This window comes from Brassica napus, chromosome A10 (assembly GCF_020379485.1).
Source record: "Brassica napus cultivar Da-Ae chromosome A10, Da-Ae, whole genome shotgun sequence".
In the NCBI taxonomy this organism is placed as follows: Eukaryota; Viridiplantae; Streptophyta; class Magnoliopsida; order Brassicales; family Brassicaceae; genus Brassica; species Brassica napus.
This window is the reverse complement of record NC_063443.1, coordinates 14,857,525-14,881,576: the sequence shown is the minus strand read 5'-3', so window position 1 is coordinate 14,881,576 and position 24,052 is coordinate 14,857,525. Positions and strand designations below refer to the sequence as shown.

At 35.7% G+C, this 24,052-nt stretch overlaps 5 protein-coding genes and 1 pseudogene across 5 annotated transcripts; 3 read left to right on the top strand and 3 right to left on the bottom strand.

Annotated features, from left to right (window-relative positions):
• Nucleotides 1-575: 575 nt before the first annotated feature.
• Nucleotides 576-4,025, bottom strand: LOC106385624 (AP2-like ethylene-responsive transcription factor BBM2). Its single transcript, NM_001316209.1, is given in 9 exon segments — nucleotides 576-1,487; nucleotides 1,609-1,685; nucleotides 1,798-1,848; nucleotides 2,019-2,092; nucleotides 2,246-2,334; nucleotides 2,438-2,446; nucleotides 2,568-2,650; nucleotides 2,879-3,299; nucleotides 3,750-4,025. Coding segments are annotated over 9 exon segments (1,740 nt in total). The 5' UTR covers nucleotides 3,976-4,025; the 3' UTR covers nucleotides 576-777.
• A 4,403-nt stretch (nucleotides 4,026-8,428) lies between these two features.
• On the top strand, nucleotides 8,429-12,576 carry LOC106387725 (putative RNA-binding protein Luc7-like 2). The gene is made up of 13 exons (XM_013827636.3): nucleotides 8,429-8,698; nucleotides 9,131-9,183; nucleotides 9,269-9,437; nucleotides 9,537-9,600; nucleotides 10,176-10,255; nucleotides 10,335-10,482; nucleotides 10,843-10,904; nucleotides 11,111-11,173; nucleotides 11,369-11,427; nucleotides 11,737-11,818; nucleotides 11,902-11,945; nucleotides 12,020-12,244; nucleotides 12,331-12,576. Exons 1-13 carry the CDS (start codon nucleotides 8,552-8,554, stop codon nucleotides 12,347-12,349), a joined length of 1,215 nt encoding a protein of 404 aa, XP_013683090.2. The 5' UTR covers nucleotides 8,429-8,551; the 3' UTR covers nucleotides 12,350-12,576.
• A 2,538-nt stretch (nucleotides 12,577-15,114) lies between these two features.
• On the top strand, nucleotides 15,115-16,982 carry LOC106387726 (heavy metal-associated isoprenylated plant protein 21). Its single transcript, XM_048742230.1, has 3 exons — nucleotides 15,115-15,468; nucleotides 15,977-16,052; nucleotides 16,542-16,982. Exons 1-3 carry the CDS (start codon nucleotides 15,391-15,393, stop codon nucleotides 16,835-16,837), a joined length of 450 nt encoding a protein of 149 aa, XP_048598187.1. The 5' UTR covers nucleotides 15,115-15,390; the 3' UTR covers nucleotides 16,838-16,982.
• Nucleotides 16,983-17,260: 278 nt separating this feature from the next.
• LOC111201460 lies at nucleotides 17,261-18,298 on the bottom strand (annotated as a pseudogene).
• A 636-nt stretch (nucleotides 18,299-18,934) lies between these two features.
• On the bottom strand, nucleotides 18,935-19,468 carry LOC106387731. The gene has a single exon (XM_013827640.3). The coding sequence runs from the start codon at nucleotides 19,394-19,396 to the stop codon at nucleotides 19,175-19,177; it is 222 nt and encodes a 73-aa protein (XP_013683094.1). The 5' UTR covers nucleotides 19,397-19,468; the 3' UTR covers nucleotides 18,935-19,174.
• Nucleotides 19,469-19,681: 213 nt separating this feature from the next.
• LOC106387101 (probable calcium-binding protein CML29) lies at nucleotides 19,682-23,650 on the top strand. Its single transcript, XM_048742231.1, has one exon. The coding sequence runs from the start codon at nucleotides 22,834-22,836 to the stop codon at nucleotides 23,083-23,085; it is 252 nt and encodes an 83-aa protein (XP_048598188.1). The 5' UTR covers nucleotides 19,682-22,833; the 3' UTR covers nucleotides 23,086-23,650.
• Nucleotides 23,651-24,052: the final 402 nt, after the last annotated feature.

Here is a 24,052-nt window from a genome sequence, read left to right as displayed (position 1 = left end):
AACTCTTAGAAGTTTTGCCAGTCTTTTGACACCTAAACTAAAAAAGATGTGGGAACAAAAGATCCAAGAGGACTCGATTCCTGTACTTGACAGAGTTTATTGCCCAAATCCGATGTGCTCGGCTTTAATGTACTAAAGGACATATGAGATGTTGCTTCAAATGTTCTAAACCCTTTTGCATCAACTGCAAAGTCCCATGGCATAATAACATGTCCTGCGGTGATTACAAGAGTCTGGTTCCAAATCCTACAACAAATGACATGATGCTAAAAGCTCTAGCAAATCAGAAGATGGGCGTCATGATCGAACGTGTTGTAGGATGCATTCATGATAATACGCGTTTATATTCTTTCCTTATTAATAATTATTCTCACAGTTCGTGGGATATTATTCTGCATAGAACAATAGAAATCGGTTTTGTTGATTGTTTATGTTGCTGGAAAAACGATTTTGGCATAAGAGAAAAAAAGGACGTAGATGAGGCTTGGTTAAGTTTTACCTTTCATGGCTCATCTCCTTGTAACAATAAAAGGATAAGGAGAAAAATCATGAGGGCACTGATTAGTACTAAATTTATGAAAACTTTTCTGTATTAGACAGAAGTCAGAACAGAAGTGACCCTTAAGTCCGAAAATTTATCCAACTAATGGAAACAAAAAATAAGTCTTAAGAAACTAACCAACAAAATGAAAAAGAGAAAAAAAAACATAATCAAAGTATCAAACTGTTCAACACCACACAACAACGCATATAACTAAAGATCTTTAACTATTATTTCTAATTGTCGTTCCAAACTGTAAATGTTGGAGCAACTTCTCCACCACCTTCCCCATGGTAATACATATTAGAGCCAACATTATTCGTCATTGCCGCGGGAAAATCTCCTCCTGGCGAATGCTGGGTCTGCTGCTGCTGAGCAAAGTAATAATGGTTTCTTGCGTTATAGTCAAACTCACTAGCAGCGTAGGCATCGCAGTTAACCGGGGCTGCAAATCCTTGATAACCACCATAACCAACAACATTTCCACAAACAATAACCGAATCATCTGAAACAGAACTTTGATGATCGATATTAGTCATGAGGCTCTGCGTGTTGCTCAAGAAATGGTGTTGATCATCCTCTTGTTTGAAACAAGCCCTAGCACTCTCCGAAGACAAGTTTCCTCCATTGTAATAATAACCATTGTACCTCTCTTGATGTTGCTGCAATAAGCTCAAATCTACTCCCTGATGATGCTGAACCGCAGCGTTTTGCCAACCGCTAGCATTATTCTCACTCTCTGAAACGTTATTACTGATCATCATCATACTTGGAACCGGACGGTTAGCCTCCTTGAGACGTTTTGCGGCGCTACCAATAGGAAGACTAGGGCTTTCGAGGATTGCTTTAACGTTGTATCTGTTCATGTCGAAGTTAGTCACTGCGGTTAATCCTCTGAATTTGATGGCCGCAATGTCGTATGCCTCTGCAGCTTCTTCTTGTGTGCCTACATATATAATATATGTACAGCTTACTTAGATATATGTTGTAGTTTTTTAGTTGTTATCTTTTGTTATAGATTTGATTGTGAAGTGTAGTAAGAGAAGACTAAAACGTACTAAACGTACCAAAAGTTCCCAAGTAGAGGTCTTTGTTACCGGCGACTCTTCCTATCCTAGCTTGCCATCTTCCATGTTGGTGATGTCTTTTGGACCCATTAGAAAGAAATATTCATTATATAAAATGTGATATTTTATAATTATATATTTATATTTATGTACGTAACAAAATAGGATTCGTTCTCTCTGTATGAATACCTTGTTACTCCACGATAAATCGATGCACCACGAGAGAAACCACTACTTTTCCTGCATATTTTAATCTCTATTATATATAGGTGTATGCTGATTATCTGACGTGAATACGTACATATTTTTAAATATATACGTGAGCGTGATGGGTTCTATATATAAAATACTAATATACATGTATAATAATAGATGTCATATGCAATAATATCAGCAGTTCCATTATGTACCTGCGAAGTGAGGCAACATACTCTTGCCTTGTCATGTGCTTCATCTCTTCTATCTCTTTCTCATATTCGCTCATCTACATATTATAGCAAACCAAACCTACTTTTATTGTAATATAAATGTAACGATATACACATGGCAATTAATAATAAGATAATATCATCTTATAAAAAAAAAGAAAAAAATTGGTTAGAAGTTATGAAGTCTTGAACTACATTGATTAACTTACGGGGAAGTTAGTAGTAGTGGTGGTTCCCCAATACTTGAGTGCGGCTAAATCATAAGCCCTAGCTGCTTTTTCTTCTTTGTCATAACCTCCTGCATGATCAAATAACAACTGAATTAGATCGTATCTCTATTTTGATTATATAATATAGATTTATCGATCATAGCTTCATCCAATTTATAATAAATTACTTACCCAAATAAACTGAGAAGACAACCACCAGGTGCAAATTTTGATAAACACATGAAAAAAATAAAAACCTAGATTAGTTTGAAAGCAAATGGTGTATGAAATTATGATCAAATTATCCTGAATATATATATACCTTGTCTTCCTTTGCGCGTTTGGCCTTCTCGTTTACAACTATTATCCCATAAATGTGCCTCATATCTTCCTGTCCACCGATGCCTGATCAGTTAATACGAACATACATGTCATCAACAGCATACCATGTATATATATGTATTATTCTATAGAAGCCCATATGCCATAATAACAATCTCTCTTTGATATATATCAAAGAACATTCCGTAGCACTCTCCCAACAGAGCCATTAGATCAATGTCCCAGACTTTACCAAGAAGATAACAATTCAAGCGACATTTTACACATTATAATTAAATAAATGAAGGGCACCTTGTAACACCGCGGTATATAGACGTCCTCTGTCCAAAACTCTCAATAGTTTTCTTCGGTGTAGCTTCAACGCTATCATCAATAGTCTTCCCTTGGGCAACAAGGTTGTTACTGCTGTAGTTGTTGTTATCACAAGAAGTAGATGAGTTCATTGAGAGGGACAGGCCTTTTGCACCATTGCCATTTTCTTGATTAGCAACATTATCCACGGGTTGATTTCTCAGCCATGTCTTTATCATCGAAAGTCCTAGTGAGCCACCACCACCGTCTCCTCCTCCATAACACCCACTTCCATCGATATCTCCAACGTTTTCGTTGGTGTTGTAAATCGTGGTGGTGCGGCCAAGGAAATTCTCAAGCTTTGGTCCATCTTGCTCATCATTGTGGATGTTATTACATGCACTACCATTGATGTCCCAATCTATAAAGAAAAAAATCAAAGATTAATGGCCTATATTATCATAATTTGTTAAATTTAATTTTCATCACCGATTTATAATACACAAAATGGGTATTTGCTTATTCTCTCCTTCAACTGTAAGAAAAAATATACAAATCAAAAGGTACGTATGTATGTGATCATATTATATTGAATAAAGGAGGAAATGTCAAATTTCATTTCATATCTATGTATAATTTAAAAAAAAAAATCTATGTATAACTGGCATATGTTTTAGTATCACTATATGCGAACAAACATCAAACCCCACACATTGATATTCTCAAAATAAATGAAATCGATAAATAAGCCCAAGAAAATAATAGGGCTAGTATGCGTGCGTGTATATTGGTCTTTGTTCTACGCATTGGAATAAGAGGAAACTATACAAATAAACAAATACAAAAAAACAAGTAGTTCTAAAACAATAACCTCGGGAGTGACTATTGTTGTCTCTGGTGAAAGCATCGAGGACGACACCAAAGGGAGAAGGAAACGATGTTTGGATGGCTGAAGACTCATCGGAGGCAGCGGTCGGATCGTAACAGTACTCTCCGGCGACATCTACGGCGGTTGTGGTGGTGGAAGAGCAGACGTCCTTACGATGGTGATTTTGTTCATAAGGAGAGGGAGAAAAGCCTAACCAGTTATTATTCATCGAGTTCAGAAAATGATCTAACGAGTTCTTGGTAAAAGGTAAAAGAAGAAGAACTTAGTTAGGGTTCATGCATGAAGAGGAGGAGAAAAAGGTTTTGGACTTAAAGAAGAGAGATGAACTAGAAGAAGAGAAGTCAAAGATATAATGCTTCATTTCTTCCGAGGCGTCATATTATGCGCATTTATATAAACGAATATTTATTTAAATTAAGAAGGAACAAAAAAGTTATTTTACTTGAAAAATGTGGAGATGTATTGGTCGGTTTGAATGGTGGTGGTGGTAATGTAATTCGATGCCTAATCTCTTAATTCTAGTTTGGTTTAATACATTATAATTAATCAGTCAAAAACTCTCTTCATGTACAAGTAAGGTTGTTAGTGTTAAAGTGAGAGTAACATGCACGAGGACTAATAATAAAACCCAAAATCACTCGCTGTTGAACTAAGACCAATAATGCTGTGTCTACGACTGCTAGAGCCATGTATGTATGTGTGAAACTTTATTTTTATTTTTATAAAGGCTTTATGTGTGAACCTATGACCGAGCGAGCGACAGCGTTTGGCGTGTTCTTCCAAACGTGAACTAGTCACTTCAAATATTTTACAACAAATCCAAAGATTCATGGTTTTAGTGCAGCTGGTATTTGAACTACAGGACTAAGAACTAATTAAGAAGAGATAAGTTCGATGCTTAAAAGAAACATATATAAACTTAAATGTTTAACAACACCAAATAATGTCCAGTGGCTGTGGTTCAACCAATTAAAACCTCCCAAGAGTTTCAAAACAAAAATCTGATTCCGCCCCCCCCCCCCCCCCCCCCCCCCCCCCCCCCCCCCCCCCAACTATAACTACAGGACTAAGAACTAATTAAGAAGAGATAAGTTCGATGCTTAAAAGAAACATATATAAACTTAAATGTTTAACAACACCAAATAATGTCCAGTGGCTGTGGTTCAACCAATTAAAACCTCCCAAGAGTTTCAAAACAAAAATCTGATTCCGCCCCCCCCCCCCCCCCCCCCCCCCCCCCCCCCCCCCCCCCCCCCCCCAACTATAACATTGTAAAACACAAAAAGAGTAAAAAATAATACTTAAAAGTTAAACACGCGTAATTACATAAGATGTGGATGACTAGTAGGGGATGGTGGTAGAGATGTACATCCTAAGCGATAGTAGTAAAGTTGTTGAGCTTATCGGATAATATCGAATTAAGAAAGATTATAGGTAAGTATGTAGAGTAATTAGGGAGGAAAATATAGGATACACATGGATCAATGAAACGATAGTGAGCATGTGCATGGGTTTACAATCTTTCAAATGTTTATACAGTTTAACTTTTTGGACTTTCTTTGGTAAGATACGATTCAATGGATTCTCTTTCTATATTTTATAGTTTAATTTCATCTCTTCCATTATTATGCCTGCAATATCTAACACACCACCAACCCACGTTTGAGAATTGCCTTGTACGTACAAACCCATACTATTATTTTGTTACAATTTGTTCTTGTATCTTGTATATGTTACACTCCTTATAAGAACATCTTCGATGTAAAATTTCATTTTTTTTCTTTAAAAATAAAGTAAAAATAGATATAGAGTGAAAATCCTCTAATCATATTTCATTTATCTTTTTATAATGGAGTAATGAACAAACAAAAAATAGATTGCTACTGAAATAAATTTTATTATGGAGTGAGATATGAAATTGAGTTGGAGCATGTTTTATTCTACATTCACTTTATTCCATTTTATAGTAAAAAATGGAGTTGTATTGGAGATACCCTAAACCCCTAAGCCTTTGGCACCCAAATCTCAACCCAGTTAGTGGATCTACGAATTAAAAGTTTCATACACTTACGATATACGGTTTAAATTATTAAAAAAAAATAGTTCTAACCTCACTGCATGTGTTTTTCTGGATAAAATTTCACTGCATGTATTAGCAATGCTAATCAGGAGTGAAAACGAAATATTGGATGGTGTTAAAGTTCTGTGTAAAACGATTATTACTTAACAAAACAAACAATTATTTTGTTGTGCTTTCCGTAAATACGAAAACAAATTTTTTTTTCCTCTAAGTGAGACGCACCTGTAGATTCCATCTGAAAGTAAAGGAAACACCTGTAGATGAAGATATATACAACTGACAAGAGCGTGTGACCAAAGAAGAGCTTGAAGCAAGTAGAAAATAAGATAAAAAGTGGTAAAAAACAAAAGAAAAAAATATAGCAGAAGAGGAAAATATTATTAAAAGTTAGATGGATGAGTTTGAGATATTTGTCAGTATAAGTGCAAGTGTTCTGCTCTGCCATTCCCCAACCCAATACTTTTACTTTGCCCATTCATTGCATGCACAATTTCACTTTTATACAGAGACATTACATACACAACACATTAGTAACATGTTCTTATTCGAGAAGTATTTTGTTATACTCCAGTATATGTTAAATGTCATTGGATATTATGATAAAATCTAGTTGGCTATTTAAGTAACCACTAGATTTTGACCCGCGCTTGAGAGCACGGGTTTTGTTTTGTTTTGCTTTTCATAATTATGAAATTTAGTGTTAAATCATATAATCTTGAAGATTATTTCACTAATGAAATTTAGTATTTGAATCATATAATCTTACACCCAAATCTTGTATAAAGTTCTATGTAGTGTAGTGTCTTACATGTAACGTGTTTTGTAGTCGATGGTAGTATGTGAGGAAAATTAATATTTCGTTAACGTAACAGTTATAATAGGTTGTGTTTTGGTTTTGGTTCATATAATGTATTTTGTTTGGGTAGGTTGGTTTAGCAATCGGTTTTAGTGGTTATGTATAAATAATAATATATATAGTTCGCATGGTTAGAGTAATAATCAGAGGTCTATAGGGTAAAAACGGTTGTCAATTATTGTTATAATATACAGGATAAGTCCAAAAATATTTAAAAGTAATAGATCCAAACAATTTTTATAGGTAGATTTTTTCAAAATCCTTCCCTTTTAATAGTATTGATTTACTACTAGTTTTTTTCTGCTGTAAGAAGGAAATTGTTTGTTTGTCAACCAAATGCATATAATCTAGATGGATCCCTAGATAAATTAATCCGTCGTATAAGCTACTTATGTTTAGTTAATCAAAAGAGGTAATTCTTTCAAACATAGGTTTTAGAAATCCTATATATTCTGAGTTTGTAGTGCTTTTCATACTTAGGTCCTACAACGACAATGGTATAATGTTTAAATTAGACTACAACGAAAATGTTATACTAGTAAACTTATGACACTAAAAAACCTGATATACATTATCTGAATTATTACATATAGACTAAATTAGTAGTACCATGAAAAGGCACAATGACAAAAGCAAATATGTTAAATGTGGAAGAGTTGCGTTAACTGTAAATTTACAAAAATAATGAATCAAAATCATTGGTCTCATGAGATTGACAAACTAAAGGCATGAACTGGAATTGCGAAACCATTCTATTTATTGATCCCACTTATGAACAATCAAATCAGATGTCAAAAATCCAATTAGTGCGAACTCTTCTCAAGCTATCATGTTTCTTCTTACTAAAGATATATACTAGGAGTATATATATATTTTTACTAAAGATATACTATACCATGTTTTTCTTTTTGGGAATGTAAAGACGAATGTGGAAATGATGAGGGTCTGCAAGAGTCTGCCTGAGCGTACGAAAACCCATAACATTGTCACATTGCAATATTTGCACCAGCCAATGTCATTGTCATAATATTTTGTATTCATAACTCTATTATTCCACAAATTTTCATCTTTTCTTATAGTAATAAATAATAATAAGAAAAAGCTTCTTTATTTTGGTTCCCCCGGTTAAAGCGGGCGAGTTCTTGTATTTCCCTTCCACATCAGACCTATTCTTTGCATGTCTGACATCTCATTTTAACTTTTTTCTTTTCATTTTCTAATTTTTTATTTCTTGGAAAAGAAAAAAAAGATCATTCGTTCAGAAATTTATAAATCAACCGAATGGTTAAAACTGGCGTGCGCATACACAAGGTCCCATGATTGGAGTGTTTTTTCCCCCTTTATGATGAGAAAATAACAGTAGGGATTCACTTCTTAATTTGGCTATTCTTGTGATGATGCAACACAAATTGATCTTCAGAGGAATCCTGACTTGAGACAACTAATAAATAAAGCTCACAATTCACGTTAAAAGCCCATATTAAAAATCTCAAAGCCCACCCAAGTAGGCACCGCACCATACACTCAGAGCCCAAAAACACGGCGATGTAAATTCGGATCCAAACGCGGCTTCGGGTCTACGTAACAATCAAATTCGGAAAGAGGTGACATCCACTTATTTGTTTCGCAAAAAAAACCCGATACTTTTGAAATTATCAAAAAAGTCCAAATTTTAGCTGGGGAAAATTTATAATTATTTAACTACTAAGGGACTATAATTGAGAAAGACTGAACCCTAATTTCCCAAAAAAAAAAAAAATCGTGTATACCAAATCGAAACCCAATCTCTGTGTCCGCAGAGAAGGATCGATCGGAAAGAGAGAGAGCAAGTAAAGAGCGATATCGAAGATGGACGCCATGAGAAAGCAGCTCGACGTGCTCATGGGAGCCAACCGAAACGGCGACGTGACGGAGGTGAATCGCAAATACTACGACCGCGATGTTTGCCGTCTCTACCTCTCTGGTCTCTGCCCTCACGAGCTCTTCCAATTGACGGTGAGTCTATATTAGATCTTCGAGCTTTGTGGTACAATGAGTATCTGATTTTGCTAGCTGCTTGAGCTCTAGAAGTATCTGTTTAGTACGTTTCCCACTTGAATTTGCTACAGCTTAAAGTGCTGTTAGTTTGGTTGACGCCGCTACCTACGGCTGCGTCGGCATCAATTTGTTTAATAAACTCTTGTTAGTTTCATTGACGCCGGTACTGCGTCTGCGTCTAAACGCTGCGTCCTCGCGGCGATATCGCCGAAAAAATCTGCGTCTGTGATTAAAATTGCATCACTGAGGCAACCAAACGAACATGACTTAAGTCATTGTATAGCTCTTTTATGCATATTTGAATACTTCAAGGTTCAATATTTGTAAGTTAATATGTGTTGACTCACTGATGTTAATCTTGTTCTTATCTGTGAATTTGCTAATTAACAGAAAATGGATATGGGTCCTTGCCCAAAGGTGCACTCTTTGCAGCTCAGGAAAGAGTATCCTTTTGGCTTTAGATGTAGACGAGTTCTTCATTGTGACTTTTATTTCTTTCATTTTTTTTTGCCTTAACTCCTGCCTTAGATATAAAGAGGCAAAGGCAAAAGGTGTTGACAACTACGATAGGGAATTGGAAGACGCGATAGACAGGCTTATTGTTGAGTGTGATAGGAAGATTGGTAGAGCTCTTAAGCGTCTTCAGGAAGAGGATGCAAAAGCTGCCATTGCGATTTCAGTTACCGAAGTTACTCAGGTGATGTTCTAAGTTTTTAGTTCGTTGAGATCTTTTTGAGTTCTCTTTTTTTTCTTTTTAACTCAGTCTTTCCTTGATCATTTCGTTGTTTTACTGCAGTCACCCGAAATTCTCGAACTGTCAACGCAAATCAAAGAGAAGATGAAGGAAGCAGACCTTCATGGTAATATAATTATGTCTTCTTAAGCTACTTAAGTTTTAGCTCACTTTTGGCTTCTTTTCTGCAAATCGATGTTCGGTGGTGTGATGCTCTTGTAATTCTACAGATAGTTATAAATGCTTGGTCAGGTACTGCTTAGGTTTCTCATGACTAGAAGTTCACTGCAGCTCATGCTAATTGAACCTTTTGTGTTTGCCCTTTATAGGCATTATAGTTGCATTAGTGTTTCTGTAAACTTATCTACTATAACTAGAGTAGCCTATCAGCTTGGAAATGTCTCGGATAAATGCTTGCTTCTATGAACAATGTAGTTAATTTGTTTTTATCAGGCTACATGATACGTATTTACTCAGTTTAAGAACTAAATTTGCCACTTCGGATTTTAAGATCTTAGTTACTCAAGTGGTATGATATGTTTAGGTTTTCATCTTCTGGTAATAAATCTGAGCCTGTGGTGTTGCTTCTTCACTTTAAAATTGTTCTAAATTTGAGTATCATTTTCTTCTGCTGATATTGTTTTGGTTGTATGAAACTTGGATGCTGTTTTAATCTTTAGAAATGGTTATGTCATATGGCAGATCTCGAAGGAAAGACGGATATGAAGATTAGGGCTCTTGAGTTAGTTGAAGAGATGAGAACTAAGAGAGCTGACTTACAGGTCTGTGATGACGTGCTTTGCTACTTGTCGCGTCTAATCATGTATTAACAGTCTAGGTATTCGTCTTCTTTCCCTACAGGCTGTGCTGCTGTTGGAGGCCTTTAACAAAGATAGGGCAGCCTTGCCACAGCCCATCCCTGGTCAGCCACCAGCTGCGGCATTGCCTCCGCCGGATCCTCGTACGCAAGAGATGATCAATGAGAAATTAAAGAAAGCTGAAGAGTTCGGTAAGGGGCTAACGTCTAACTTGCATCTCTTTGGCAATATGTGGTGATTTTGGATCTATAGTTCTTTAAGTGATCACTGCAGTGGTTCAATACTGCCGCCTCTCCGCTTTTTCTTTTATCTTCTTATGATTTTTACATTCTAACTTTCTTTGCCAACATGTGAGTTTCTGTTACTGATCGAAAATTTTACTTGCCCCGTTAACTAATTGCTATGATATATGAATGTACAAAACTGAGCTTAACATTTTCTACATGCAATTTTGGAAGCCAGTACGTGGTTATATACCTAAATAAAAAACGTCTGAACTTTTCAATGTTGGAAACAGCCAATGTAGAGATATAATATAAATGTTATTTCAGGCGAACAAGGAATGGTTGATGAGGCGCAGAAAGCACTTGAGGAGGCTGAGGCTCTTAAGAAGGTTTGTGTGTGTTTCCGTAGTTAGTTTTCTGTTTGGCACTTATCTTCGTGTTACGTCACACCTCATAGGGTGTGGAGATTTTTATGAAGTTTAGTGAGACATGGATCTCTCTTTTGTCTTCTGTTGAGTAAATTGCTTGAATAGTTCGACATGCTTTCTGGTTCCCCCATTTCAACTGCATCTTTTTTTTTCTTGCAAATTTTCAGCTTGCTCCTAGACAAGAACCTGTGGTGGATTCAACCAAATACACTGCTGCAGATGTGCGCATTGTAAGTTGAAATCGCCAATTTTTATCTCCTTATCTTCGACATGATAAATCATCTAGATTCATTATTTGTAGGTATTAATTTCATAAAGTTCTTTAGCCGAATGACTGGTTAGACTGCTTAAGGGATTTTTTTTTGTGAAAGCTTGCTCTCAAAACCTGTGATAGCCTCACTCTCTGTTACTTTTTGTTGTCTCAGACGGACCAGAAACTGCGTTTATGTGACATATGCGGAGCATTCTTGAGCGTCTATGACAGGTTAAGTTTGGTTACTTAAAAAATTTATGGTTAATGGTTCCTTGGCATTTAAAGAAAAAGTTAGAAATAGATCTTGTGGGTTGGAAGTGGCTCATTATTTGACACCGACTGTTGTACCTCCTTTTCACCAGCAGGCTATTTGGGCCCAGTTTTACGAGGATTACTTTTGCAGCTAATGAATAATGTGCGTTCTTTCTTGATTTATTGTGCCTGTTAGAGAATAATAATAGAGCTTTAAACTATATATCTTTGGTCATCAATCTGTGATTTGCATTTGGCAATGTCAAAAATCTTTTGTACTGCCTTTAGTGATCGTCGGTTAGCTGATCATTTTGGAGGGAAGCTTCATTTGGGTTACATGCTGATACGTGATAAACTAGCAGAGCTTCAGGTAAAATACAATACAATTTCTCTACTGTGGCTGTGGGTTTCTCAATGTAGACTGTTTAGTTATATCCTCTTTGTCTTCTTCAGGAGGAAAAGAACAAAGTTCACAAGGAACGGGTCGAAGAGAGGAGGTTAAACTTTCTTAAGCTTTTCAATTTACTTCAATAAATGCCCAACATGTTTACTGAAAACTTACTAATCACAGATCAAAGGAGAGGAGCAGAGAGCGAGAATCAAGTAGAGACAGAGACAGAGGAGGTAGCCGTGACCGTGGAAGAGATATAGACCGTAGGAGTAGAGATCGCGACAGGCACCATGACCACCGTGAACATGACAGAAACTATAATCAGTCACGTGGCTATGACTCAAGAAGCCGGCGCAGCTCGAGGTCCCGGTCTAGGGAAAGAACGAGGGATCATGATCGCCGCAGGTAACTTCGATTCACAAAACAGATACATTATTTTCTGTAATTCTTTGGGATGCGTCTAAACTTGTTTTGTTTAACTCATGTTACAGACGTCATGACCGCTACTAAGACGCTGTCAGAGAAGGTTGCAGCAAGTTTGAGATGTTTTCAAAGATGCGTTTAGGATCACCAATCTGGAGTTACAAACACTTGTTTTCGTATGTGTTAAAAAGATATTTGAGATTGTAAGTTGCTAAGTTTGTTTGTAAGAGGAGTTTCGTTGGATTTCTTCATACTTTTAATATGTTGACATCAAAGACTTGCGAGTAGAAAAGACCTGTGGTGATTACATGGCTCTCTCAGATATTACTTATATCTTCATAAAAATTGCCATAAAACTGATTAGTATTTGTTGGGCAAAGTGGTTTATTCTACTTCTGCTGGTTACCACAGATTGGTAATTATAATGAATCATTGTCAAAATCAGGCAGGAAAAATGCTAGACACAAGTAGCTTAGAATCATGAACTGTCACGACACAAGTGGCTTAGAATCCACGAGCGATTTTAATGTTTTAATATATAACTCCTATAAACTATTTTCAACTTTCTCCCAGACACGATCTTTGAGACACAACCCAGATCTATTTTCTCCGGCGCCGGCGAAGCGGTTTCTCGCCGGCGCGGGGCTCTATCTCCGACGTTTATCTCTCTCACTCTTATGGCTGTATCTCGCTTTCCTCATCTTTTGTTACTGTGTGGTATCCTTCGGGCTATCGAAGGAGAGAGACCCCAACAGACTCAACGACGAAGCCGAGGACTCTTCGTCTCAGATCTACCGGTGGTCCTTTCTCCCCAGATGGCTTCTTCTCCAGCGACGAGTCGAGAGGATTCTCTCGCCACTGCTGTGTTTCGGTTTTTAGGAACAGTTCCCGACGAACCTCCCCCTGATAGCTGTCTGACGAATCTCGAGGTCGACTTTGCCCCGTTCTCTCATCCGCCTTTGGAGCATTGGTTTTACATGACGAGCTCTCCCCTTCCGTCTCTGGTAAGGACTGAGCCTATTTTCACAGTATGTTTTGCTCCTCATCAACCCTCAGGAACCAGATCTCAAAGCTCCACGAGACTAGAACTTAATTTCTGCGGCGATTCTTCACTCTACGCGTCTCCTAAGGTGGTGTCCTCTCCTTTTGCGTGGATCTTCCTCAACGGCTTCACTGTTTTTCTCCGACGTATCTCCGGTGACCTCTCCTACGGCACCGTCGAACAGCCAAGCTTCGTGCATCTTTGGTGTAGTGGGCTGCTTTTCAATTATGAATGGGCTTGGCCCATTAGATCTACCAAACCTGCCAGTCCAAGCAGAAGCTTCCTAAAGCCCAACTCCAAAATTGAAGATACGAGTCAGATTTGTATGGTCTGGAGCTATTGGAATTTTTCATCAGAGATTTCAGGTGGGTTCATAAGGATCTCTCCTCTTTGTATCACACGATCATATCTATCCTTTGGGATGAAGTTACTGGTGCGTTCATCGGACTCGGTTCTTGTTCGGCCATCCTCTTCTTTTGAAGAGAAATTGTTACTACCTTACCCTCTTTCTATGGAAAGAGGTGTTTCCTCGGTCTTGCGTCCGAGTGTTTGTTTCAGTTTCCTCATCGGTTTGTTATCTTGCGGAGCGGTCTCTACGGGACCTGAAGATGCAATCGAGACCACCTTGGTGTTTCTCGTAGATGAGGACTGGACCTCAACGTCATATTATGTGACTATTCCACAGCTATACGACTTTGTCGTGAAGGCTCCCCCGACGCATTTGAGCATCGTCTCGAATCCGCTGTCATCTTCGATTGAAGACCTATCTTGCTTAGTTTATTTATGTTTTGTATGTTATGCTTGGTGTCAAAGAGGATGGTTAATTCCCTCTATCTATTGTATTGAAGAAGATTAAGTATGAATGAAAGTAAGTTTATGTTCAAAAAAAAAAAACTCCTATAAACTATACAGAATAAATAGCATGGATTGATTCAACCTCAACTCAGCGTACTATGTACTTCTCTCGGTTTTCTGCGTAGAACTTGTTTTTTTATTGTCTCAAATTGGTATATTAGTTGAAATTCAATGTCGTAAATAATCATTTCATCACATTTACATCATATGGTATGAAGTACATTATTCTTAATCAGCAGAACAACCTAATACTCACGCAAACATCATTCACAAAATATATCTCTATATAGTTAATTATTGGTTTTATCTCTATATGTAAAGAAAATATGGCATGAACTTACATATATTCATTTGTAGAAAAAGGGAAGGCCAAATATCATTGGTAACTCAACATCACACTGTATCACAAAGCATCTAAATTTCTAGCATTGTTGAATGATTTTATTCAAACAATAAGTAACGATCATCGCTCATTTTAGTTTTTGATTAAAGCATCTTATAATAGTACTATATATAGTTTAATGGTTTCTGATAAAGGAATCATATAGACAATTATTGAGACTTTATTTTAAATTACATAAAATGGATGAGAAAGCCATAATCTTTGAATAGAAAAGAAAGCTAAGGCCAATAGAAAAAGGAACTTTGTTTAATAAGGCCAATAAAAGAGCTTTTCGCACATCATTCCTCACAACAATAATATATACAGATTACTCATGTTTTAGTTTTATAAAATTCAAGTTCTGATTAAAGACTACGTTGCAGAACTATTTCATCTCTTGTAGAAGAAAAATGATACACAATCCATGAAAATGCATGCACGAACAAAATAATTATTCGTTTATGTAATTTTTCTCATAAATGTATTGTTATTGTTAAAATAAATCGTACATTTTTTCCTTTTTTTTAATCATCGATCTATTATTGTTTATTTTCACTTCTGTTCCTAATAACACTTTTTCTTCTACAACATTCTCGTGGAAAATAGTTATAAAATAGACCACTAAAAGAATCAAGAAAGCCTATATATACATGGAATCTTGAATGCATGTCACGTAACTCTCTTCTCTTCTCTATTAAGAAAGGCTATTTCTTCTTCTCTCCTTATATATACCCACACACACACACTCATACACATATACATATATTAACATTTTCATACATCTAAAAATATATCCAAACCCATTTGATCTAATAGTAAATACATAATTTATTTGGTGAAGCTAGAAGAATGGGTGCATTTGATTATATATCTAGCTTTTGTTCATATACATACTCTAATGCCAAAACCAAGCGTAAGCCATTGCAGGTTTGTTCTCCTCATACTCTTTATCTTTTTTTGAACTTTATCTTTCATTATTTGTTTTAGAGTCTTATCTATATACATATATGATATATATTAATTCTAATTGATTTGGTTAACTTCAAAATGCTAATACGTTTCGTGTGCAGTAAATTCAAATGTCTTAGAACGTGACCATGTATTTTTATCCGTGTCGTCTTCTTAAACATGTTTCTTCAAAACTTCATCAACTTTTCGCTGTGTATTATATCGCTACATCATTATTCATAGGCGATATACATGATGAATTGACAGATATAGATAATATTAAACAAAAAACTAACTACTGATATGCTTCAGTTGCCTCTTTCAAAAAAAAAAGAAGAGATGCTTCAATAGCCAGATTACTGCTGAACTATATGACATCAACAAGCTTCGAAAATTAGTTTGAAATCTATGACTACAGGTTAAATAGTATTTATATTATTATGAACGTTTAAAAGAATAATGGTAATGAATGTTTTTTTTTGTATAGACAGTGGAAATCAAGGTCAAAATGGACTGTGACGGCTGTGAAAGAAAACTTAGAAACGTGGTTCGTCGCATGAAAGGTTCTCTTTCTCATCACTCCCACAGTCTTTGAATAAAAACTTTCGCCAATCTCTCTTTTTTCTTTATTCTAGCTGCTTTAATTTCTCTTTTTAAGATTCTTATTCTACCTTAAAATTACATTTTCATGACTGGCCTAAATATATATATCTATAACTACTAATCATTTGCTCAGATTTTTGGTCTCAAATGATTAATTATTGTTCAAAAAGTTCGGAATGTTTTTTTATTTATAAAATATGTTTATACTATCATTTTGTTAAAAGTTTTTACTAATTTTCTAAGTTATTTTTAAATATAACAATTCTAATAACTTTTAAAACTTAAAAGTAAGATTCATCTATCAAAATTTAGTAAAATAAGTTATTAAGGAAAATCTACTAAATTTAATTGTTAGGTTTGTTCATCTTAGTTTTTGTTCAAAGCACATATCGTTTAAGAGTTGAGACAATTGGTTACTTATTTTTCATGTTTTGAACCGACTGGTATAGGCGTGAAAACGGTGGAGGTGAACCGGAAACAGAGCCGGCTAACGGTGAACGGTCACGTGGACCCAAACAAGGTGTTGAAGAGAGTGAAGAGCACAGGGAAGAAGGCAGAGTTTTGGCCTTACATACCTCAGCATATGGTCTATTACCCTTTCGCGCCTGGCATGTACGACAAACGTGCGCCTGCAGGCCACATCCGCAACCCTACACAAGCGTTTCCAGCCGCAAACGCACCTGGTGAAAACTACGTTTCCCTCTTCAGCGACGACAACGTCCACGCCGCTTGTTCTATCATGTGAAATATGTAAGAAGCAGAATATATTATATAATCTATATTTTCTTCTTTGTGTACACATCTACTTTTGCAAGTTGCAACTATTCTCATAATACAGAAAAGGTCATGTATAAACTATGTAATAAATTATAGAGACATATTTTCACACATGTTCTAACGTTCTAAACATGGTAAACCAAATATGGCAAAGTGGTATTATGATATATCTATTATGGATGACCTAGCTCTAAACCAGAAGCTTAATAATACTTTTCACGTCTGCAAAATATCTTTATGCTTTACGCAAAGAGAATATATTTTTGTTTGTTTTGGTGGAGTGAGCTTCCATGAAGTCAAAACAATAACCATAAGGCTAAATGGAATCTTAAGAGGTGAATATTGGTAGCATAATGGAACAATTAAGCAGTAAATGTTGGTGAATTTGTCTAATTTCTGTTGGACTAGAATGGTAACTTTGACAATTATATAATTTTATAAATAAAGGAATATTAGGAAGAGACCCAAAAATCAGCATCTTGTGATTTGTTAAGCAAATTGCTTTATGTATTTTGTTTTAGAATATAAGCTTCAAAAGGCAAGAGAGTGTCAACATTACAAGTTCCAACTTTTGAACACCAAAGCTTTTGAAGATCAAAAGCTCATAAAGCTGTATTCTTCCCCTCCCCCACAAAAAAATGTCCAATAGGGACCAAAGCATCTCTAGCTTTTCCTTCAAAGCTTCTTTCTTTAGAAGAAGGAATACTAAAAAGGTCCAGAATCACTCCAAAGTAAAGCTGCTTAATCACGGTACCGATAATTTACAGGATTGGCATCAGGATGAAACAGTCATAAGGCTCTTACAGTTGTATGATACATTTTGAATCAACACAATTACAGGAAATAGATTTGGTACTTGAATCATTAAGAATGAATCTGTCAATATGATGTTACTTTTTAATCCATCAATATCTTTGAACAAGCAACCGCTTCTTAACTTTCCTTCTTCTGGACTGTGCCTTCTGCCATTTCTTCCTAGGCACTAGTTTACTCTTGGGCCTCAACTTAATCTCAGGTGTGAATCTCTCATGCGAGTTTGTACATACTTGAAGAACTGCATGTTCAGTCTCTTGGGTACACTTTTTCTCAGCTCTTCATATTCAGGCCCTGAGATAATGTTCTCAAACGCTCCAATCAAAACGTCTACATCACTCATCATTTCCCACACGTTTGTGTAGCGCCCGTCAGGCCCTTTGTTCAGTTTCTTCAGCGCGTTCTCAACAGCAAGCTTCCTCGCCTCTTTGCCTGGTGAAAGCTCCTCAGGTTCGTTTTCAGATTTCAACAGCGCTTAGATTGTTCTGTACTTTGGTTTCTCTTCAAACTCAAACAACTTGTCTAAGTACTTATCAGTTGCTTCGTTTGTAGTCTTCACGTCGCATATGATAGAGAGTTCCTGCAAGACATTGAAACCAACTAAATACAGAGCCATGAACATCACTAGTAACCAATAATTTCAGACTCTACCTTATAAGCAATTCATTGATATTAAAATCAATGAAAATACAAGGAATCCTAGATCAAGACCGCCAGTCTTCCCAACCAATCTCAATGTAAATCAATCTTTTGTTTGTAGTTCCCAAATGAACAACAATAATATAGTCAGCGAAAGTTTGTGCATAACAGATGGTGCAATCGTTCTTTAGTGATGATTATGATACGAAACTGATCATTACATTACTTAAGGAGCAACATATAAAAACCAAATGAATCAAACAAATTTCAACAATTCTAGCTTTATACCATTTTTCTCATGTTAGGTCCTATGTAAGACTAATACCATTTATGTAGCTTCCTACCACAGTTTCATAAACATTTTCCAACAGAAAAAAAAACGTAACATTAAAAGACTAGGATAGAGAACAGGGGAGAGACTCTTCGCAGCAAGAACATCTTCTTCTGTCGTCAATAGCCTTTTTTAAGCGACGGCTATGATGCTGAAAATATTATTACAACAGTAACTGATTCTCCCGCGCTATCTCAGTTCTTTTTATATAGTTTCTTGTAATGATATGGCAATGGGCTTTGATTAAAGAATTAACGTTCTGTGATGTAGCGACACTTGTCCTGATCATATAAAATTTATACTAATATCTCATTTGAGTCCATTACAATATTTTATTTGCTTTCACGTACGTGTGTATACAAATACAAACATAAACGTAAATCTTTAGTTGGGTTACACATATCAGAAACTAATCCAGACTTGGATTCGGAACTTTTATTACAAATTAAAAAGGAGGAAAAACATTAGTTAACAACCAAAGACATACATAGTAGTACTAGTAGTATAATCACGAAGACAAAGTCAAATGGGAATAGATCTCGAGACTTTAGGATAAACCACAGTGGCTGGATGTCCCATTATACGCCGACCCTTGCTATGTTTAAAGATGTAAACCACCGCACCAACTGGCCATTCGATGACTCCGGTCACCAGAAAAGCCACGAACCCTAGCGTCGGTCCCACCACTTTGCACCTACACGGGTTTTGTCTCGTCCCGCACTGAACACACGAAGGAAACGCCATTACTTATTTTTGCAGATTCAAAGAAAGAGTGGAGAATGATTGTGATTTGTTGAGAGTAAAACTAGAGGAGGATCTTTATATAGACGAATGATATTGTATGATTAATTTATTTCTTTTCTTTCCACGTAGGGTCGTCGGTTTGCTATTATTTTGAATTATGTAGCAGATATTATAATTTTAGGTCGGCTGCTCGTTATTTTATTATCTCAATTTTGAAAATTTAAAGAGGTGTCGAGATTATAGACACGTGTCGTGTCAAGCACAAAGGTGACTAAACATGTGGCTTGAAACTGTTGGAACTGAGCTATGAAACTCTATTACGTTACGCTTTTTATTTGTTCTCCCGACTTATATTATCATATCATATCGACTGTCCACGTGAGACGACTAAGATTTTTCTCTTTCAAGTCTATGCTGAGTAATCCTCATATGGTATTGTTAATAACTTATCAGAGAACACAATAGATTTAGTTAAATGAAGTACCTAAAAACAAAGCATATATATGTATATCCATGTAACCTATTCATTTTCTTATCTACATGTTTGAGAATCATAATTTTCTTAGAATAATACCAACACGAGCCGGCCCGGAAATGTTTTAACTGAGCACTTACACCGTCTAGAGCCACCGCCATTCTTTCCATGCAAAGAGATGGCGCACGTGTACCCAGGGCTGTGCTTGACCACAAACTGGTCAATCATGTGCTTGAGGTCAAAATATTTATAAATAATTTAGGGGCCATTTTGACAAGAATCATTGTTAGTCCAGTGGTTTAGTATGCTTATTCATTGGTCAAGATCATGTGTTCGAACTTCAAACCACCATAATATCACTTTTGGAGCCAAAATTTTTTCCTTGCTTCTAACCTCTAAAAAATCAGGCGCCCTGCGTGCACTTAACGAATCGTCTCCTCCATGCAGGACCCATAATATTCCCTTCGACGTTTCATCTTCTTCTTTAGCAATAAGAACGAGGAGCATGCCCTCTACTGCTCCAAAGACAGCCCCATAAGAGGCCACTCGGAACTAATTTTTCTTCTCTCAAGTACTTCGCATAAACACACGGTCTAAAGTTGAAAGCATTTTGCATATAATGTTAAAGTACTTTTAAAACTTCAATTATATTTTTATGAAAGACCAGGTCACATCCTATCTATACTATTAGGTGCAAAGTAATTTTTTGCATTCAAACTCTCACGGTAAAAATTAAAGCGGTTAAAGTCATTGTTACCTTAATGAATTTTTATATAATTTATTATATATTTTAAAACAAAATTAATGTTATATTGCATAAATATTTTTTTAAAAAATAAGATAATCCATATATATATTGTGTTATCCAGATATAATATTTCTTACTATAAAAGTTAGAAATTAAGATATAAATAATTTATAAAGGAGATCCACTAAAAGAACACAAGTATGGCAACACATCCCCCTCAGACAATCAGTTCACATAGCTGAAAATCTGGATTTGCAGAGCGCGCTGGTCCTGCTCAGGAAGAACTTATGCCTCCCACCAATTGGAATCAGGATCAACATCCTCTCTTGGGTGTATTGGGCCACCTGGAGCGCTAGAAACAAACTCATCTTCGAAAACAAGACAAACCGCCCTATAGAAATTGCAACAAAAGGATTAGCATCTGCTAGAGAATGGGATCAAGCCCAGTCTGTAGAAAAATCGACAAACCTAGCTACATCTACCTCCAGAATCGATCGCCACCGAGAAGTGAGGTTTCTCACACCGCTCTCGTGCTCAGTAGACGCAGTCTGGGATGCAGCCACAAACAGAGCAGGAATCGCATGGATCGTGGATGGACCACCACCCCGAGCTCCCCGATCGGGATCCCAAATCATCAAAAACGTAGCTTCCCCCGGCTGAAAGCCTAGCTCTCCAAATAGGAATCGAAAGCGCTATTGAAGCAAGAATCTCCAGCATCACTTTCTTCTCCGATTGTTCAACGCTCATCAGAGCTATTAACAACAAACTACATTACAAGAAAGTCTATGGTGTTTTAAACGACATCGATCAAGCTTCCTCTGAGTTTGTCTCTATGTATTTCCAGCATATCCCTTGTTCCCAGAACATGACTGCTGATTCTTTAGCTAAACATGCCTTAGAAGCCCACTCTATTGTATCTGAACTCTCATTGGACTGGTCCTTGGGCTAAAAAAACCCTTCCTAAGTCCTTAATATAATTATTAGTTGCTCAAAAGAATTATTTATATCTTAATAGACGTCAACATTGATGATTACTTGCTGATTAAATTAACGTTACACTATTTTCCTCAGGTTCTTCAGCTAAAACAACGGGTTGATGATGCTAAGCGAGAGATTCAACATTTGGGTGAAAGAGTAGAAAGAGGCTTGAGAACAGTCCCATTTCTTTATCAGTTTCTGGTGAAACCAATGAAGCACCAAAAGCAGTGATAACTACAATAACCTCTTTTATGTGGTACTGGAAAACAACTACATTAACGGAGTAGAATGGGTGAATCTATACATTTAAAATTAATAGCTTAATATAGTACTTTTAATTGTATTAAGTAGTGTTCTGATTAAGAGAAAAATATAGTCGTATCTATGATTTTTACAACTGAAAATTAATTTGCATCAAAATTAAGAGAGTTTATTGCGAGGCGGATTTCTAAAGATTTTTAAAATTTTCATAATCCTTTGTTATTGGTTACCGGATTCTTAAATTCTGAATAAAAATTATTGTTATTGGTTAATAGATATTTAGATCTGTATTTTTTTTTCTAATTCTATTACAATCTATGTTATCGAAAGATGGATTCTCTACATTTTCACTCATGTACCAAAACATTCAAAATATCAGTGATCTACATGAGATTCTTAGAATTAACACTTAAAAATGAATACACATTCAAACAAAACAAGGAATATGGAGACGTGGAAACAAACTATCAAAAATTAAATGAGATAATAGATAAGATAATACGATGATTATAAAGTGATTTAAAAAAAAAATTGGTTCACTGATCATGAGTTTATTAATCATTTAATCAAAATCATAAAAATAAATATTTTAATGACTTAAATTAATATTATTGAATTATTACTAAATTTTATGTTACTAAAAACAGTATTGAGATTTTAGATTTTCAAACTATTTAAATTTAAAATAATATTTTAAATGTTTCTAATTATTATTCAAATTTCTTATATTGTATATATAATATATATTTTATTTAATATTTATATCCGCGAATTCGCAGACAAACCACCTTGAAAGATTAGTTTATATTCGGACTGTTTGCTTTCAATTGCTTTGTTTAGTGTTATTCCTCCAAAAGTTCCTAACTAAAAGCATATCCTCAAACCTTTTTTAATTTTGTCACATAAGTGTTTATATAATTTGATAATTCTTTATTCCTCGACCAAAAGAAAGTTAAACGAAGAAACTTACACATTATGGCTGATGCGACAGAGAAAGTCGAGCACAACCGTATTTTCAAGAAATTTGATGCTAACGGCGATGGTAAAATCTCAGCAGCTGAACTCGAAGAAGCTCTCGAGAAACTTGTCTCAGTGACTCACGATGACGTGAATCGTATGATGACTGAAATTGATACTGACGGTGATGGAAACATATCGTATCAAGAATTCACCGATTTTGCAAGTGCCAATTGTGGAGTTATGAAGGATGTTGCCAAAATTTTCTAAAATAGTACTTATCATTGTCTTTCGTTTGAGAATGTCTAATACCTTTTCAATATGAGATATTTGGTTCTAAGCATTGTCATAAAAAGTTTGTTGCTCTTACTCCTTTTTGTAAGTGAATTTATTTTAAATCCTACAAATTCAATGTGATCATTGCGATGTGAGGTGAATGACCTTTTTTTATGTTTCGCTAAAATGTTTCTTCTTCTTCAAAGTTTCTTTAATTTAACTCAAAGTCGAAGTACTTCAAGCGAATCCAAGATCAGAATATCAGCCTAACACATTAGAACAATAACATGGAGAAGAGCTTGACGCACTTGCAAGAACGTGCGTTTCTAGTGACCCTTCCAAGTAAAACGTATGTTATTTTATCTGTCTTTTACTTCTTGTTAAGTATACATACCAAACCATCATTTTGATGTTCATGTTAAGAGTTCAAGACATTGATCCATGCAAAAAAGCACTGATAGATGATTCGGGTGCCTGGTTCAAGAACGAGTTAGTTCTCCTGGTGAGTCCGACCTATAGTGATCCTCTGACAAGTAAACATGATTAAAAATTTATGGCATGCAGTAATAATAAATATTTTTATGAACATATTACATATACATCATATGTATTTTTAGAGTGGTAATAAGCCACCGTCTATCTATCAAAAAGAAAATAATAATAAGCCACCGTCTAATAACTGTTTTTTTTTTGCTCCAGTAATTGAAGATATTGTTTTGTAGGGGACAAATTCAAGATATGTTTGTAGTTTCTATTTTACACATTTCTAAGCAAAAAACCGTTCACCCCATCTGATCAAAAGCCGACAATTCAGACATCAAAACCGAAAAGTAGAGGCTGGACTCCGGCTTTTCAGTAAACTCAAGACTCAAGAGAGGTTAGCTTTCTTCATCTCCCCTAACGTTTTTAGCCTCTATTAAATAACCGAGTCGCTCCAAAGTCCTTTGCATGCGTTACCACA

Excerpts from the sequence above, each read along its gene's own strand:
- LOC106387725 (XM_013827636.3), top strand. The coding sequence starts at position 8,552 with ATGGACGCCATGAGAAAGCAGCTCGACGTGCTCATGGGAGCCAACCGA. Across the intron at positions 9,438-9,536 it reads CAGTTACCGAAGTTACTCAG|TCACCCGAAATTCTCGAACT; the intron begins GTGATGTTCTAA and ends GTTTTACTGCAG. Across the intron at positions 11,819-11,901 it reads ATAAACTAGCAGAGCTTCAG|GAGGAAAAGAACAAAGTTCA; the intron begins GTAAAATACAAT and ends TGTCTTCTTCAG.
- LOC106387726 (XM_048742230.1), top strand. The coding sequence starts at position 15,391 with ATGGGTGCATTTGATTATATATCTAGCTTTTGTTCATATACATACTCT. Across the intron at positions 15,469-15,976 it reads CCAAGCGTAAGCCATTGCAG|ACAGTGGAAATCAAGGTCAA; the intron begins GTTTGTTCTCCT and ends TTTTTTGTATAG. Across the intron at positions 16,053-16,541 it reads CGTGGTTCGTCGCATGAAAG|GCGTGAAAACGGTGGAGGTG; the intron begins GTTCTCTTTCTC and ends CGACTGGTATAG.
- LOC106387731 (XM_013827640.3), bottom strand. The coding sequence starts at position 19,396 with ATGGCGTTTCCTTCGTGTGTTCAGTGCGGGACGAGACAAAACCCGTGT.
- LOC106387101 (XM_048742231.1), top strand. The coding sequence starts at position 22,834 with ATGGCTGATGCGACAGAGAAAGTCGAGCACAACCGTATTTTCAAGAAA.